Source organism: Manis javanica, chromosome 13, assembly GCF_040802235.1.
Source record: "Manis javanica isolate MJ-LG chromosome 13, MJ_LKY, whole genome shotgun sequence".
In the NCBI taxonomy this organism is placed as follows: domain Eukaryota; kingdom Metazoa; phylum Chordata; class Mammalia; order Pholidota; family Manidae; genus Manis; species Manis javanica.
In genome coordinates, this window is record NC_133168.1 from 20,305,969 (window position 1) to 20,322,376 (window position 16,408).

The 16,408-nt window shown below is 34.3% G+C and overlaps 1 protein-coding gene across 1 annotated transcript in view; it reads right to left on the reverse strand.

The window, feature by feature from the left end:
• The window catches only part of LOC118972177 (centrosomal protein of 162 kDa-like), an 82,514-nt gene that overhangs the window by 48,963 nt on the left and 17,143 nt on the right, over positions 1-16,408 (reverse strand). The window contains 5 exon segments of the mRNA XM_073219453.1: positions 4,038-4,080; positions 4,083-4,156; positions 9,379-9,409; positions 14,975-15,042; positions 15,824-16,237. Coding sequence (XP_073075554.1) covers positions 4,038-4,080; positions 4,083-4,156; positions 9,379-9,409; positions 14,975-15,042; positions 15,824-16,237 — 630 coding nt within the window.

Below are 16,408 nucleotides of genomic sequence, written 5' to 3' on the forward strand. Positions count from 1 at the left end.
TGACTTTCCCCCTAAACCATCCAGCAGACCCAGAGGAGCATGACTGAGGGAGAAAATTAATCTTTATGAAAAAAGAAAAAAGGCACAAGGTGTTTTTTTCTCCTCTACAGAAATAGCACAATACTTAAGTATCTGCTGAGTATATAAAAAATATGACACGTAAATAGCATAGCAGTACTGAATGATTATACTTAATTTAACAGGTGTGAGGTGTCAAGAAGAGGTCCTAGGCTTAAAGCAACAGTAAACACTCAGAAAAAGAAATGACCTAAAAGTTAGAAATTAGAAATGGAAGACAGAGAGGTATGAAGGGCTGTTCAGAATAGAGCAGGGGAAGTACTTTTCTCTTGAATCATGAATCCAAACTGATATTAAAAATAATTCCAAGCTCATATGTTAATTTTTTTCATGCATTTTATGAAAAGGGCTAACTTTTCTGCCTTTTAAATAAAAAAAGAAAGACCCACTGTGGTCAAGAATAAATTACTAGGGGGAGCAAGGCCTGAAGTGGGCTATCAGTTAGGAGGCTCCTACAATAGCCCAGGGAAGAGATGATGGCGGCTGAGACCAAGGCGGTGCCGGGAGAGGGGCTGAGGGGCGCTCAGATTCTCAGCATGAGGAATTAACAAGGTCTGCAATGATTAGATGCTGGGTGTGAGAGAAAGAGAAGAAAAAAGGGGGACTCCATGGGTTTGGGCCTGAGCAACTAGAAGGGTGACAGTGCTTTCAGCAGAGGAGATGGTGGTCAAGTAAGGAGTGGGGAGATGAAGAGGGCAGATTTGGACACCCCTGTAGAGGGGAGGAGGAAAGTACAAATCAGGTGTCCTTGAAGCCCAGTGAAGAAAGCATGTGAGGGAGAAAGAAGTGGAGGGACTGACTCTGCTAAGGGCTGCTAGTGGGTCAGCTAAGATGGAAACTGAGCACTGGATTTAGCACCATGGAAATCATTTGCACCATTCATTACTGAAGCTCTCAGGCACTGTACCATGCATGAAAAAATTCAGGTTCTGGGGTGTGGAAGAAGCTGGAAGGAAAAGCAAGCTCTTAACTCCAGTTTCTGCTGCTGTGTGGGGAGTCAGAGCAGTAAGTTGCACCCAGACTAAAAGGCATCATGTTACTGATACCAGCAGGCTCCTCTTAGTGAAGACAGACAGGTAGCAGCTGGGAGTTCAGAAGGAGGATTCCTCATTCGTAGCCAATTAATGGGCTCCTGGAATATGTAATGAAAACAAACAAGCCAAAGTAGTTCAGAAGCAAAGCAAAGTAGTATTTGGAGAGGCGACAGCAGCAGTGGTTTTATGAAGGTGTCAGAGATCTAATCACCGCCATTTCCAGTAAAAAGCAATTAAGAATAATTACCAAGTTCCCTTAGGGAAGAGACTCTGCTTCCTAGCTATACCCTAGGGCTGTCACAAAGTAGATGCACAATAAATATCTGCTTGTTGGCTGGCTGACTATCATGCATGGTACCTGTTACCTCATTTAATATTCACAACACCCTGTGATATAATAGTGCCAAGAGGAGACATACCAATTAAAAAAAGAAGACAGGACTCTATGTAATTATTTTATATACTACTGCAAGTCAAGATTTTTCCACTTTAGGAAGTTGAAATATATCAAATCTTGTTTTGCAGAGCCAAGGGTCTAGTCATGGAACAATACTGTCACCCTGACTGTTCTAGTCATACAGCCAAAGCTCAAAATGGTACTTGCCCATGAGATAAATGGAAATATGCAAAGGCTAGCTCTGGCCCTCATTTTTATAGTTACCAACCTTTCCAAAATAATAAAGTACAAAAAATTTCATAAATATTATTTTAAAAAGATGATCTTTGATAATGCATCATCTGAACCTGTTTAATACTGGAAGAAACATGGTAAAAAACAAAACCAAACAAAACAGCCCACTGATCTTTTTCACTTCTTAAACCGATTTGAAGATTTTCAAATAAATTTTTGAAATACTAGATAAATTTAATACCCCACAATCAAGAAGTATTTATACTGTATGCCTTCAGGTTTTTAATTATAATTTGTACTATTAACAGAGGACTGGTATAAATAATAAGAACCATACCGTTGCTACTGCTGGTTGAATCTTAACAATATATGCAGCACTATACATGATCTCAATCGACCAAACCAAGATCTTGTTATAAAGCGGCTTAGAGGCACTAATTGTCCAATGTTACACAGCTGATAACGGGCCAGGCTGGGAATATAAACACAAGGCTACACAACAATAAAATCATATGCTACTATCTTCCAGTAACTGACTCATCAAATTATTTCTGAGTCAAGAATATTTAAGAAATAAGACTAAAACACTGTAGTTTAATATTACTGCTTGGATAATCTTAATAGAATTTTTATCTTCAGTAATACATTTTTTTATTTCTGAGTTTTTCTTATAACCTACAGCAGTAATATTCATACTGTGTTTTATAAAAAGACACGTTTTCAGAGAAAATCATGGGTTCTACAGATGTTTGGAATTTCATTTAAAATTATCCTTTAAAACATAAGAACTATAATAAAAATTAATCTGTACATGCAAATGTGCCATGTATGTAACTGTAATATTTTGAAGGCCACTGGAGTGGTAACTTTTGTCTCCTACTTTGTTTACATGTGTATCCTAGAATAAAGTTTCTCTGGCCATCCTGTACATATATGAACTTCCTTCATGGGTCTACAAGATCTACACTGGTCTTTTAGAAGAATTCATGTCTGCTTATGAAAATTGTACAAGTGGACTATCATGGCACATATGTTTCATGTATATAAATAAACAGCAGTAAGACAGAGGAACATGTGCTCTGCACATGCTTCCATCGTGGCAGAACATTCTACTGGGTAATAACAAGTAAGGGAGTAACATGTATTGATGGGAAATTCTGTTGTCATTTTTTCACTGTCATATTTGTATTTTAATATACAAGTGGATGAAATAAGATAGTGGTGACTCTTAGAACGGCAGTGACTAGAAAGAGGAAATCTGAGCGGGCTTTGTGGTTTCAGTCATGTTTTGTTTTTTTGATCTGATTGCCGGTTACATGAGTGTGTCAGTATTTGAAAGTTCATCAACTTGCACTGTTATGATACACTAACTTTTATATAGGCATATTACACTTCAATAAAAAGCACAAAGAAGTAAAAAAATAAAATGCAAGCAGATGTTTGGAGTTGGTTAGTGATTTATCATTTCTATTGCTCTTTTTTCCCAAGTGTCTGGATTGGTTTAATTGAGCCTTGCAAAGCAAGCTAATTAAGACGTTCCATGTGCAAGTATTTGTGCAGTAACCCAGTAATATTTTTATACTATACTACAATAACAAAATATAAAAACATACTGGAAGTCTGATGATGATATAAGAATATAACAAATGCCTGTAATTTCTGATTTCAAAAGTTCAAAAATTTCAAAAGACCATTATTGTTCTAACTTTATAAGTAAATATTATAAATGTAAACATGTTTATACCAAAAAAATACCATTTTTAACTACACACAGAGTATACTACATGAGATTTCATTTGGAAATAAGTATTCCACCTACTGCTTTAGAAAAAATTTTGAAAAAACAATCTTAAAGACCTTTACAACTTAGAGTGTAGATGGTCCTAGGCATTTCAGAATTTGGAGATGTGATCTAGCTTTTACCTACACACAGGGAACTATGGAAAATCAAAGTAAGTCCAAAGTCTCATTTTTCCTGCACATGGCAATTTTAACTGAACACTTTGGAGGGCCATAGAAAATTAGTTATTATTTCCCTACAGTGCTATACTTTTTATCAATAGCATTTATTCATTTATTAATAAGTATTTACTTGAAAACACACTTGACTTGGCTTACTAGCATTAAGTGTCACAATTAATAAATTCAGGTAATTTAAGTTGTCAATTATGGTAGAAAATGTGAGAGTTAAAATTTTATTGTCAACATAGTTATTATACATATTATTATATACAACATATATTCCCCTGGAAGTGTAATCAATTAATAGAGAACAGCCAGTTTTTCACTTTTACCTGTTCCTGTCATTTCATTATCAGTTATTTCTGGCAGGGCTTTTTTGGCTTAGTTGTTGCTCTATCCTGTTCATCAAGGTTGACCTCTGCAACAGAGTCTAATGAATCCAGCAGCTCCACTGGAACAACATAAAAAATATATATTAGGAATATAGAGAACTGTGTATAGTTTCTTTAATGGAACATTTTAATTATATGCAAGCTGTATAAAAACAAAGAAATATTTACATATAAAGAATATGTAATCATGTATCTTTCACAAGCATGCCTTTCTTAAGTACAAGAGATCAGACTTACATCAACATACATTATCTGTGCTTGTATATAGGTCTAATGTACATTTAGGTGTAGAAGGCAAAGGGGATGAGGAAAGTAACAGAAAGAAATATTCTTTTTTCCCCCCAGCTTTATTAAAGTACAGTTGACAACTAAAAATTCTAATTTTTACAATTGTAATTGTACAATTTGATGATTCAACATATGTATACATTGTGAATACATGTATTTACCACAATCAAGCTAATATATCCATTACCTTATATAGTTATCTTTTGTGCGCGTGCTGTGAGAATCCTTAAGATTTCCCCCTTAGCAAACTCAAGTATACAATATTTTTAGCTGAAGTCACATTGTTAGACCTCTAGAACTTACTTATCTTGCATAACTGAAACTCTGTACCCCTTAACCAACATCTTCCCATATTCTCCTCACCCAGCCTCTGGTAACCGTTATTCTGCTCTGTTTCTGAGCTTAACATTTTTAGATTTCAGACATACATCAGATTATGTAAGATTTGTCTTTTTGTATCTCGCTTATTTCATTTAGCATGATGTCCTCCATAATATATTATGTATGTTACACTTTCTTTATTCATCCATTGATGGATATTTAGGTTGTATCTATATTTTGGCTATTATAATGCTGCAATGAACATGGGAGTACAGATTATCTTTGAAATATACCCAAAGGTGGGACTGCTGAATAATAAGGTAGTTCCATTTTTTTTTTTCAGAAACCTCCATACCATTCTCCACAGGGGCTCCACCAATCTATATTCCCACCAACACTGTACACAACTTCCCTTGTCTCCACATCCTCACCAAAACTTATCTTTCCTTTCTGATGATAGTGCTTCTAAGTGTGTAGTGATATCTTTTTGTATTTCTCTGATGATTAGTGAAATTTAGCATCTTTTCATATACCTATTGGCCTCTTGCATGTCTTTTTTTGAGGAATGTCTATGTCTATTCAGGTCATTTGCTCACTTTCAATCAATCTGGGTTTTTTTTTTTTTTTTTTGCTCTTGAGCTGCATGAGTTCTGTGAATTTTGGATATTAACCCCTTACCTATTATATGGTTTACAAACATTCTCTCTCATTCATTCCATAGGTTGCCTTTTTTAGTCTGTTGTTTCTTTTGTTATGCAGAAGCATTTGTTTGATGCAATCCCATTTGTGTATTTTTGCTTTTGTTGCCTGTATTTATAGGACCATATCTAAAAAATTATTGCCCAGTGCAATGTTAAGAAGCTTTCTTCTTGTTTTCTTCCAGTAGTTTTGTAGTTTTGGTCTTTAAGTCTTTGATCCATTTTGAGTTAATTTCTGTAGGTGGTGCAAAATAAGGGTCCAATTTCTTTCTTCTGTACGGGGATATCGAGTTTCCTGAACACTATGTATTAAAGAAACTATCCTCTCTTCATTGTATATTCTTGGCAGCTTTGTTGAACATCAGCTGACCATAGATACATGGATTTATTTCTGGGCTTTCCATTCTGTTTCATCAGTTTTATATCTGTTTTTATGTCAACACCATATTGCTTTCACACCTATAGCTTTATAATATATTGTTATACCAGGCAGTGTGATGCCTCCAAGCTGTGCTCTTTCTCAAGCTTGCTTTCACTATTTGGGGTCTTTTGTGGTTGACCAAAAATTTTAAAATTGATTTTCCTGTTTCTGTAGAGAATGACATAGGGATTTTGATAGGGATTGCATGCAGACATGTAGATCACTTTGAGTAATATGGACATTTAAAAAAATACTCATTCTTCCAGTCCATGAAAATGGGATGCCTTTCATTCATCTGTGACTTCTTTAACTTCCATGTTTTATACTTTTCAGTTTAAAGGTCTTTCACTTCTTTGGTTAAGCTTACTCCCAAGTATCTTATCCTTTTGGTTCCTGTTGTGAATGGGATTGTTTTATTGATTTCTCTTTCAGATAGTTTATTGTTTGTGTATAGAAAACAAGACTGATTTTTGTATGTTGATTTTTTTGCTGAATTCGTTTACTAATTCTAACAATTTTACGGAGTCATTAGGGTTTCCCATGCATGTGATCATGCCATTGGCAGCCAGATATAATTTTACTTCTTCCTTTCTGATTTGGGTATCTTTTATCCTTGTCTTCTCTAGTTAGAACTTGCAGCACTATGTTGAACAAAAGTGGTGAGAGTGGGCATCTTTGCCTCATTTTGGATCATAGAGGGAAAGTTTTATCATTTTTCCCCTCTGATTGTGATGTTAGTTGTAGGCTTTTCATAGATGTCTTTATTGTGTGAGGCAGGTTCTATTTTGTTGGGAGTTTTATGAATAGATGTTGAACTTTGTCAAATGCTTTTCTGATGTTTATTGAGATTATTAGTTTTTTTTGCTTTTATTTTGTTAACATGTTGTAACATACTGACTGTCTTGCACATATTGAGCTATCCTTGTATCCAGGGATAAATCCCATTTTGTCATGGTATATGATCCTTTTAATGTGCTGTTAATTGTGAGGGGTTTTGTTTGTAATTATTTTCATCAGGGATATTGGCCTGTAATTTTCTTTCCTTCCCCTCTTCTTGCTTTACTACATTTTACTATTATCAACTAACTTTAAGGTAATTCATATCAATTGTCTCTGTATTCTTTCTGAATAGTATCTTCATAGTATTCCAGCATGTTGTTATCTTGCAATCAATATGTAAGTATTTACACCATAAAACAGGCAAAATCTACAAAATAAGGCTTTTTCTTTTCTTCCAGAATCTTTTTGTTAAACATATATCAACATATCACTGGTTGGGACCCTGTAAATTACTTTTCTTCTTTAATTAACTATGTTTGTTTTTTCAAGATTTACTGAGGCAATACTGTCAAATAAAATTGTAATATATTCAATGTGTACAACATGATGATTTCATATATGTATATATTGTGAAAGGATTTCTGTTAATTACATCCGTCACCTCACATGCTGTTTTTACTGTTGAGAACACTTACTTTCTACTTCCTTACCAAATTTCAATTACATAATATTAATTGCTCATAATGTTATACACTAGATCCTTAGAACTTATTCACTCATCTTATAACTTAATATTTGTACCTGTTTACCAGTCTCTCCCATCCTCAAACCCCCAAGCCTCCTGTACCCTCCATTCTACTGTTTCTATAAGTTGAACTTATTTTTTAAGATTCCACATAGAAGTATTACTAGGCAGTATTGTCTTTCTCTGTGGTTTATTTCACTTAGCATAATGCTCTCCAGGTTCATCCATGTTGCAAATGGCACAATATCCTTCTTTTTTAAGGATGAAAAATATGTCATTAGTATATATAGTCCACATTTTTATTCATCCATCAACAGGTCATTTTCATACCTTGGCTATTGTGAATAATGCTACAACGAACATGGGAGTTACAGATATCTCTTTAAGACTTCATTTTCTTTGAATATATTCCCAAAAGTGGATTGCTGGATCATACGGTAGTTTTCTTTTTAATCTTTTGAGGAATCTTCATACTGTTTTCCATACTGGCCACACATTTATATTCCCACCAACAGTATATGAGGGTTCCCTTTTCTTCACATTCTTGCCAGTTTTGTTATCTCCTGTCTTTTTGATAATAGCCATACTGACAGATGAGGGGTGATACCTCATTGTGGTCTGGATTTGCATTTCCCTGATGATTAGTGAAGCTGAACATCTTTCCATATACCTGTTGGCCATTTATATGTCTTCTTTAGGAAAATGTCTATTGGGATCCTTTGACCGTTTTTTAAAATTCAGTTGTTTTTTGACTATAAAGCTAGATGAGTTCCTTGTGTAGTTTGGGTATTAACCTCTTCTTGGACAAGTGGTTTGCAAGTATTTTGTTCCATTCACAGAATGCCTTTTCATTGTGTTGAAGGTTCTCTTTGCTGTGAGAATTTTTTTAGTTTGATGTAGTCCCACTTCCTTATTTTTGCTTTTGCTGACTTTGTTTTGGTGTTAAATCTAAAAAATCATTGCCAAAACCAAAGTCAAAGAGCTTACCTCCCATGTTTTCTTCAGCTGTTTTACAGTTTCAGGTCTTATACTCAAGTATTTAATCCATTTTTAATTGATTTTTGTGTATCATGTAAGATAATGGTCCAGTTTCATCTTTTGCTATCCAGTTTCCCAAATACTATTTATCGAAGAAATTATCCTTTCCTCACTGTGGATTCTTTGTGCCTTTGTCAAAAATTAAATGATCATATATATATTTCTGGGTTCTCTAACTGTTCCATTGATCTCTGTGTCTATTTTTAAGACTAATACCATACTGTTTTGATTACTATAGTTTAGTAATATAGTTTGAAATCAAAAAGTATGATGCCTCCAGCTTTGTTCTTCTTTCTCAAGACTGCTTTGGCTATTAAGGCTTTTTATGATTCCATACATGTTTTAGGATTATTTTTCCTATTTCTGTGAAAAATGCCATTGGAATTTGATAGGAAGTACACTAAATCTATAGATCATTTTAGGTAGTACAGACATTTTTAGAACATCAATTCTTTCAATCAATAAGCACTGAGTATCTTTCCATTTATTTGGGTGTTCTTCAATTGCTTTCATCAATGTTTTACAGTTTTAAGTGTACAACTCTTATCTCCTTGATTAAATTTATTCCTAAGTTATCTTATTTGTTTTAATGCTGTGGTAAATGGAATTGTTTCTTGTGATTTTATTTTCTTGAAGTACTTTTCTCTGGTCTTGATTTCAAGATGATGCTGACCTCATAGAATGAGTTTGGAAGAATTCCCTCTTTTTCTGCTTTTGTAAAATTTTAAGAAAGATTGAAACGAATTTGTTTTTGAATGTTTGGTAGAATTAATCCGTAATGCCATATAATACTAGCCTTCTAAAAAAGAAAATTTTCCTAAATATAACAAGATGGATTCAAAATAAACATAAGGTACATTTGTTGAGAAAATTTGTGAACTTCAATTCATTAGATATCTAACAACAGAGATAGTGATTCTGAATAATTTAGATGCAATTCTGAACAGACCAATTTTTTTCCAACTAAAATATACAAACATAAATATTTACCATTAGCCAGCATGCCAGTTTTCTCTTCTTCCTAAATTAAAAGAAAACAATCATTTGACTTGAAACCAGTTACATAAGATGACCATGATGCAGATGGTAACAAAATTTGAAAGTCAGTGCTTTTCTCCATTATTAAAAGGTCAAGAAATGTGTCTTCTAGGTTTTTTCTATCACTCTCATTCACCAATAAACCTACATGGTTAGAGAATGTAACTGTGAGAGAACTTCTACAAGTCTCTTCAGAACCTTGGCAATTACTAGTAATTAATTTAGGCTTTTATAACCTTGGTTAAGAGTTTCTAGATGCCATCTGTTCACCTACCTTGCTCAGAAATTCTATTTTTCAAACTTCAAGGTAACATGACTGTTTTATACATAATTCCTACTATTATACCATCACCAGTCATTTTCCTCTTATTGTTCAAAATGAATGATCAAATATAACTTGTAATCATTGTTTCATGCATATTTTGGAAAAAAATTTTCAAAAAGGCAGGCTATCAAATGGTATGGAAGTTAAAATTTGTCAAAACTGTAAGTTCCTTTAAAGTAAGTTTTCTAATTAGTGCCATCTACATTCTCCACTTGGATAGGCAGTGTGTAGGATCATCCCAATGAAAGAGCTCTAACTCCTTCCTATTTTGATCTTTACCCAGATGGCTCTCTATTAGGGTTCCATATTTAGGATGGCACATTTTCATGCAAGTTGTGCCAAATACACCGAACTATCACCTCTTCTACTGACCTATTTATTTTTCACAAAATATTATAATTGCCATATTACAAGTATAAATCCCATTAAGTACCTAAGAATAATCATGTCACATTAATCTTTGTGTATTTCTAAAGTCATCTTATCTTTCCCTCCAAGTTGAGTAACATAGACACCCAAGGACAAAGTATTAAGTAAATTTAAAAATAAGAGTGTTTATTAATACCTAAAAAGTGTCTCTCACTTCTATTTAGAATCTACGGTTACATAACATCTTCAAAACATCTAGTCCTAATACACAGTTCCAAAAGAGACCGTGTCTGGATCAAGACCCATATAACAAATAGTTATTATTCTACTATTTAGTATTAGGGATCTTCAAGGATAAATTTTACATGGCAAGCAATATGGAAGAGAACACTTGGCCAGTCTTGGTAAGAACTGCGATACCAGAGAACTAGAGTACAGAAACAACGAACAGGAAATGTAGTAATTCAGCCAATTAAGTTTCAGACAGTAATGTCACTTTTAGTATAAATACTGAGGAGGGGTATTTACTGTACTTCACAAGGACAAGCCCTACCAAAGAAAAGTGTGTTTTAATATACCTGTTTAAAAACACAAAGATCACAGGGTCAGAAAGTCAAATTTCAGAAAAAGACTGGATTACCAAAGGAAGAAGTCTGTATAAGAATAATTTATTAAAATGTTAACAGAAAGATAGCTTTAGAAACACCTTTTCTTGCAAAGATGTAATAGAATTCAACTCAAAAGACAGGTTTATTTCATTTTTCTTGTACTTCAATTAGTTATAAAAGTTTTACCTTTTTAATCTTTTACATTATTAACTGACTAAAATATTATAGGGCTGTTCAAAAGATTTTATATCTTTAAAACAAATTTTAATATTTGTTTTCAAAGACAAAAATCTCAAACTGCTTACATATGAACTGTTACAATTTTTGTTACAAATCATTATATACAAATTGTTACATATATTAAAACTTTCACATAAAAAAGAACATTGGAATTTTCTAAATAACAGTAGATATAGTGAAATTCACAAAAGAGTTATCAAGATATTACTTTGTATTAGACATAATTCTGGGCGCTAGGACTAATATATGATAATTAAGATTCTAATGTCCAAGGTAGGAATGACTGAATTTTAAGTAACCTCAGAGATTAGATTTGTTAAGTAAAAAATGAACAAGTTGAGGAGACCTGGGAGGGTAGAACAGTGAATTTCAACAATACTCGGGTTTTGAGAACTCCCTGAGATCAGTGGAAGGAGGTGTAGTGCAGTGTCTGCGTGACTGCTGAGAGGTAGTATAAGCAGCAGTTCACGTATAACAGCATAGAGCTTAAGAGCATGACCAGGAGCCTGAAGGCCTGCATTCAATTCCTGGTTCTGCTACTTTCAACTGCAGAACCATCACCAGGTCAAAAATTCTCTTTGCCTCATTTTTCTCATCTATAATGTTGGGATGAAAATAGTACTTATCTCAAACAAAAGGTCACTGACAAGATTAAAAATGAAAGTGTTTAGAACAGTGACTGATATACACTATGCATTATATATACAAGTGTTAGGTGTTATATTTAGTAGTAATAATTGTCTGTTAGTATTATTACAGCTAGCATTGTACTTACTATGAACCAAAAGTTAATAAAGCCAAATATTATTTCTGATTGGGAAAAGTGCTAGTCAATTGTGAATTTTTAAAAAATAGATTTTGTCAACTGCACTTAGCAACTGAATAGTCTATAGGCAAATATTGTTGTCCAACATATTCCTTCCCCAGGAATTTGTCATGAATAAACTAGGTTTGAAGTAGGAAGAAAATGTCACTGGTAGATAGAAATGAGATAGAGAAAACAAGAAATAAAGGGAAGGAAAATAGCACATCAAAGATTCCAGAAAGAAATACCAAAGCAAATTAAGTTTATACGAAAACGGAAGAATAAAACCAAGCTGAGAAGGTGGTGCCCCACTGAGAAATATCAGAGCTAATACCCAGGCTCTCCCATATTGGTTGGAAAAGAAGGAGAATATTTGTAGTGTTCCGATCTTTGCGGGAGGAGGATGTTACACATACAAGGTACTATTTCTATTATTATATTCCCTACCCCTGTCACTTTGAAAATAGTATTTGCATAAATGGAAAATGTTTTTAAAATTCAAATAAACAATAATCAATTTAAAAGTTCTAAATGATACATTTTGGAAACATTTTTCATTGTTAGAAATTAGCTGCAAATTTTGATTCAAGTAGGAGGCACACTAGAGGACTTTCTCCTCTACCATGTTGGATTTTAAGGACTTTGTAAACAATGAGTCAACTGAACAAAATGTATGAAACAACTGTTTTCAGACACTGGACAACTGGCAGCACAAAAATTTGATCTCCAAGAAAAGATTAACAAGTGAGTTGATCCCTAACGTACTTGAAAGTATATACATTTTAGAAAGCTGAGCAGGGAATGTGGAGATCAAGATGGTCTTGTGTTAAGCAGACAGAGATAAGAGATCAGAAAAGTTGAGGCAACTGGAAGTTACAGGGCAGTGATAATGATAGGAAGTACCTACGTAGAAACAGAGCTGTAGTAATCTGCCTGCAGTCTCCTTGAGTATTTGCTGAATACTAATCCATTCTTGTGTAGTTTCAGCAAAGAATAACTGGGATGGTTCAGGCTGGACAATTCCCAGAGTTCACACAGGGTAAGAAGACTGGGGCTTTAACCATCTTGAGTGGAATAAGTCCTCACTGTGAAGTAAGGGCATTCAGCAGAAACCTCAGGGGGGCTGTGCCTTAGCAGTAGTGCCAAACTCAGCTAGGTCAAAGGTCACTCTAGACTTCCCCTGACAAAACATAAGAGGCTGAAAGGATTAAACTGGCAGCATCAACTGCCAGAACGAAGCTCAACACTCTTTTAAAGAAGAAAACAAAATCCAGACAATTAACAATGTAAAAAACTACATATCCAATACCCAACTAAAAAAAAAAATCACTAGACTTACAATAAGGTGGAAAAAAATGGTCATAACTAGAAGTCAATAGAAAGAGACCCAGAAATGAACAAATGTTGGGAATATATTGGAACAAATGTTGGGAACACATGCAGAATATGCTCAATGCTGAGGACTTGAAAAAAAATAACCATGAGGGAAGAGACTAAAGAGATTTTGGGGAAAAAAATCCAAAAGGAAGTTCTAGAGTGAAAGAAAAATCATTTGATGAATTAACAGAAGATTAAAGAAAAGAAGAAAAAAGATTAGTGAACTTGAACAAATAGCAATAAAAACAGAAGCACAGAGGGGCAAAAAGCTTTAAGAAGGAAACAGTCTGAGTAACTTGTGGGACAGAATTCAGTTTTCTAACCTATTTGTAATTAGAGTCAGGGGATGGGGAGGACAGAAATGATATCTGAAGAATTAATGGCCAAAACATTCTGAAAACAGAAAAAAAACCCACAATATATACAAAATAACAATAACAGGGATTACCAGTAACTTCTCTTTATTATCAGAAGATAATAAAATGAAATCATTAAAGTGCTCAAAGAAAAAAAAACTCTACCTAGAATTTTATATCAGGCAAAAGTATTTTTCAAAAACAAAGGCAAATATATTTTCAGACAAAAACAGAGAATTCACGGATAGTACACTTGCACTACAAGAAATTTGTTAAAGGAAGTTCTTCATGCTGAAAAAAAAATACTGGGTAGAAACTCAAAATTAATACTAGAAAGCAACTATATGAAAATTGCTAAGTGAACAGATCTTAAAATTATCACAAGAAAAGCAAATTATTTTTTTGTAATTATGTAAGGTGACAAATATTAACTCAACTTGCTGTGGTAATCATTTTGCAATGTATATATATGTCAAATCAGTACGTCGTACACTGAAAAATAATATGTTAATTATACCTCAATTTAAAACTAAATTTTAAAAGATTCATTTCAAAATAAAGTTACAAAAGGAAATTCAAATCTGTCCAAAGGAATACAAAGCACTGGGAATGGTAAATATGTAGATAAATATAAATTTTTATATAAATATAAATTTTTATCATCTTTAAGAATTAAGTGATAATATAAAAGCATTAATATTAATAATAAGTAATAATGTATTGTGGGGTTTTTAAGATACATAGCAGAAAAATGTATGACAAAAACTGCAGTGTTTGGAGAGTGTTACTGTTAAGCCTTATATAAACTAGTATAATATAGACTAATAAGAAAAGGACACATATTGTGACTCATGGGGCAACTAAGAAAAAATATAGCAAACAGGTATAACTAACAAGACAGAAAAAGGGGATAAAATGGAATGCTATAAATAATCCAATAGAATACAGGACAAACACAGTAACAAGAAAAAAAAGGATGGAGAGCTAAAAAACAAATGGCAAACAGAAAATAACCATTGTCAATGAATATATTTTTGTAAAGGGTATAAACATTTCAATTAAAAGTCAGAGGTTAATAGATTGGATAAAACACCAAATCACAGCTATATGCTATCTATAAGAAAATCATTTGAAAAACACAGGCACATTAAATATCAAAAGATATTAAAAGAAATACCCACTCCCCTCCCCCATCCATGCTTTGGAGGTGTTTGCCCGGATCTTAGCACAAAAATCCTTTTTCCTGTCTTCCCACTGGTCCACTGTTCACTGCCAACAAACGATGCAGGAGGGCACTTGCAACAATTTCTTAGTAGCTCAGATTGTAACAGGGAATTCACTCTATTCGTTCAGAGCTCTTCCCAAGATAATATGATTTTCCTTTTAACTATTTTTCTCTTATTAATGTCTTTATTAAAAGCTATATTATCTTTTCAAATATTATAAATGTTAAAACCAGTGAAATTACCTGGCTGTTCTTCATGTTTTGATTCATTCTCCTGTTTATCTTCAGTAAATTCTCCATTAGCTTGATTACTGTAAAAATATTTACTTATTTAGTATTACATGTTAATAATACACCTCCATGCAATCCTTTGTGCTAGTTTTTAAAAACCTCTAATATTATATATTTTTTCTCAAGTACTTGTGTTCTATGTAAAGCTAAAAATTCGGGAGCTATAAGGATAATGCTTTGAAACTAAAAGATTCTCAAAGTCTAAGACTAACTGTAACTGCCAAATACAAAGGGTAAAAAAGTCACTATTTCTTAACTTCAAACATAAATATACAATTTTATACCTAAATCTATCCATTTACATGTCTCAGGGCCCAGATATTCTTTCTACAGGGAAGATTAGGAATTGACCACAAGTGATGAGACCAGTGAAGTCTACGTGGAGGCCAGAAAAAAAATGCCAGGGTCAACATTTACATGCCAATAAGCAATTTAATCCTGAAATGGAAGCTGAATAGGAGCCTTAAACTAATAAATATTCAGACAAGGGACAAAGGAGCTTGAGCAAATCACCTACCGCTTTCTTTCAACCAAGGAATCAGTTCTACCTTCTCCAATCCATCAACCTCGTCTTTAATGAGATTATTAGCAGATACAAGAAACTATAAAACTACAATAATAATAAAAACAGCAAACAGCATTGCATACTCAATGCTATGCAGCACTCTGACTACCTTGTTCTAGAGCAGAAATATCAGAGGGTAAGAATATTTTTAAGAAATAACAAAAAGTTAAGAATTATTACAAAGGGTGAGGCAAAAACTTGTGGCCAACAAGCCTGTGTGCTTAATCTGCACGGACACGGTGGGGAGGGGCAATCCGCGCAGGTCCTCGGGTGGCCCTTGGCAGGGCGTGCCATGAGCTCCAAGCACAGGCGCTCCTTTCCCAGGGCGTTTCTCCGGGTTGTGCTGGCAGAGAGACCTGACAAAGCCAGCAACAGCATCGCCCAAAGAGAAGGCGTGGCTCCACTAACTGTAAGAGCAATAGGTTCCGCCAGCTCAGTGATCCTCTCCTGGGAAGCAGCCGACTGCGCGTGCAGACAGCCATCATGGCGCGGTGCGCTGCCTCCGAGGGCCTTGTGGGACATGGGGAACTGAGGGAAGTAACCATGACACGCGGGCACTGCTTTTGTTGTGAGGAATAGTCCTTCATTTCTGACCCAGGAATCCTGTCTCTCTAATCGGCATCCACGGAACTGGCAGGCTAACTTGTCAGCTTGCAGGGAGGGTAAAATGAGGCAGTAGTGCCCTGAGGAGACATGTCAGTCCCCGCACGGCTAGTTCATGACAGTCACTGTACTGCTTTATCCGCTGTCGGCAAGAACCTACGCAGCCTGAGGGGGCCAGGTACTGCACATCCAGAGGTTATGATTCTCTGCTCCTTACT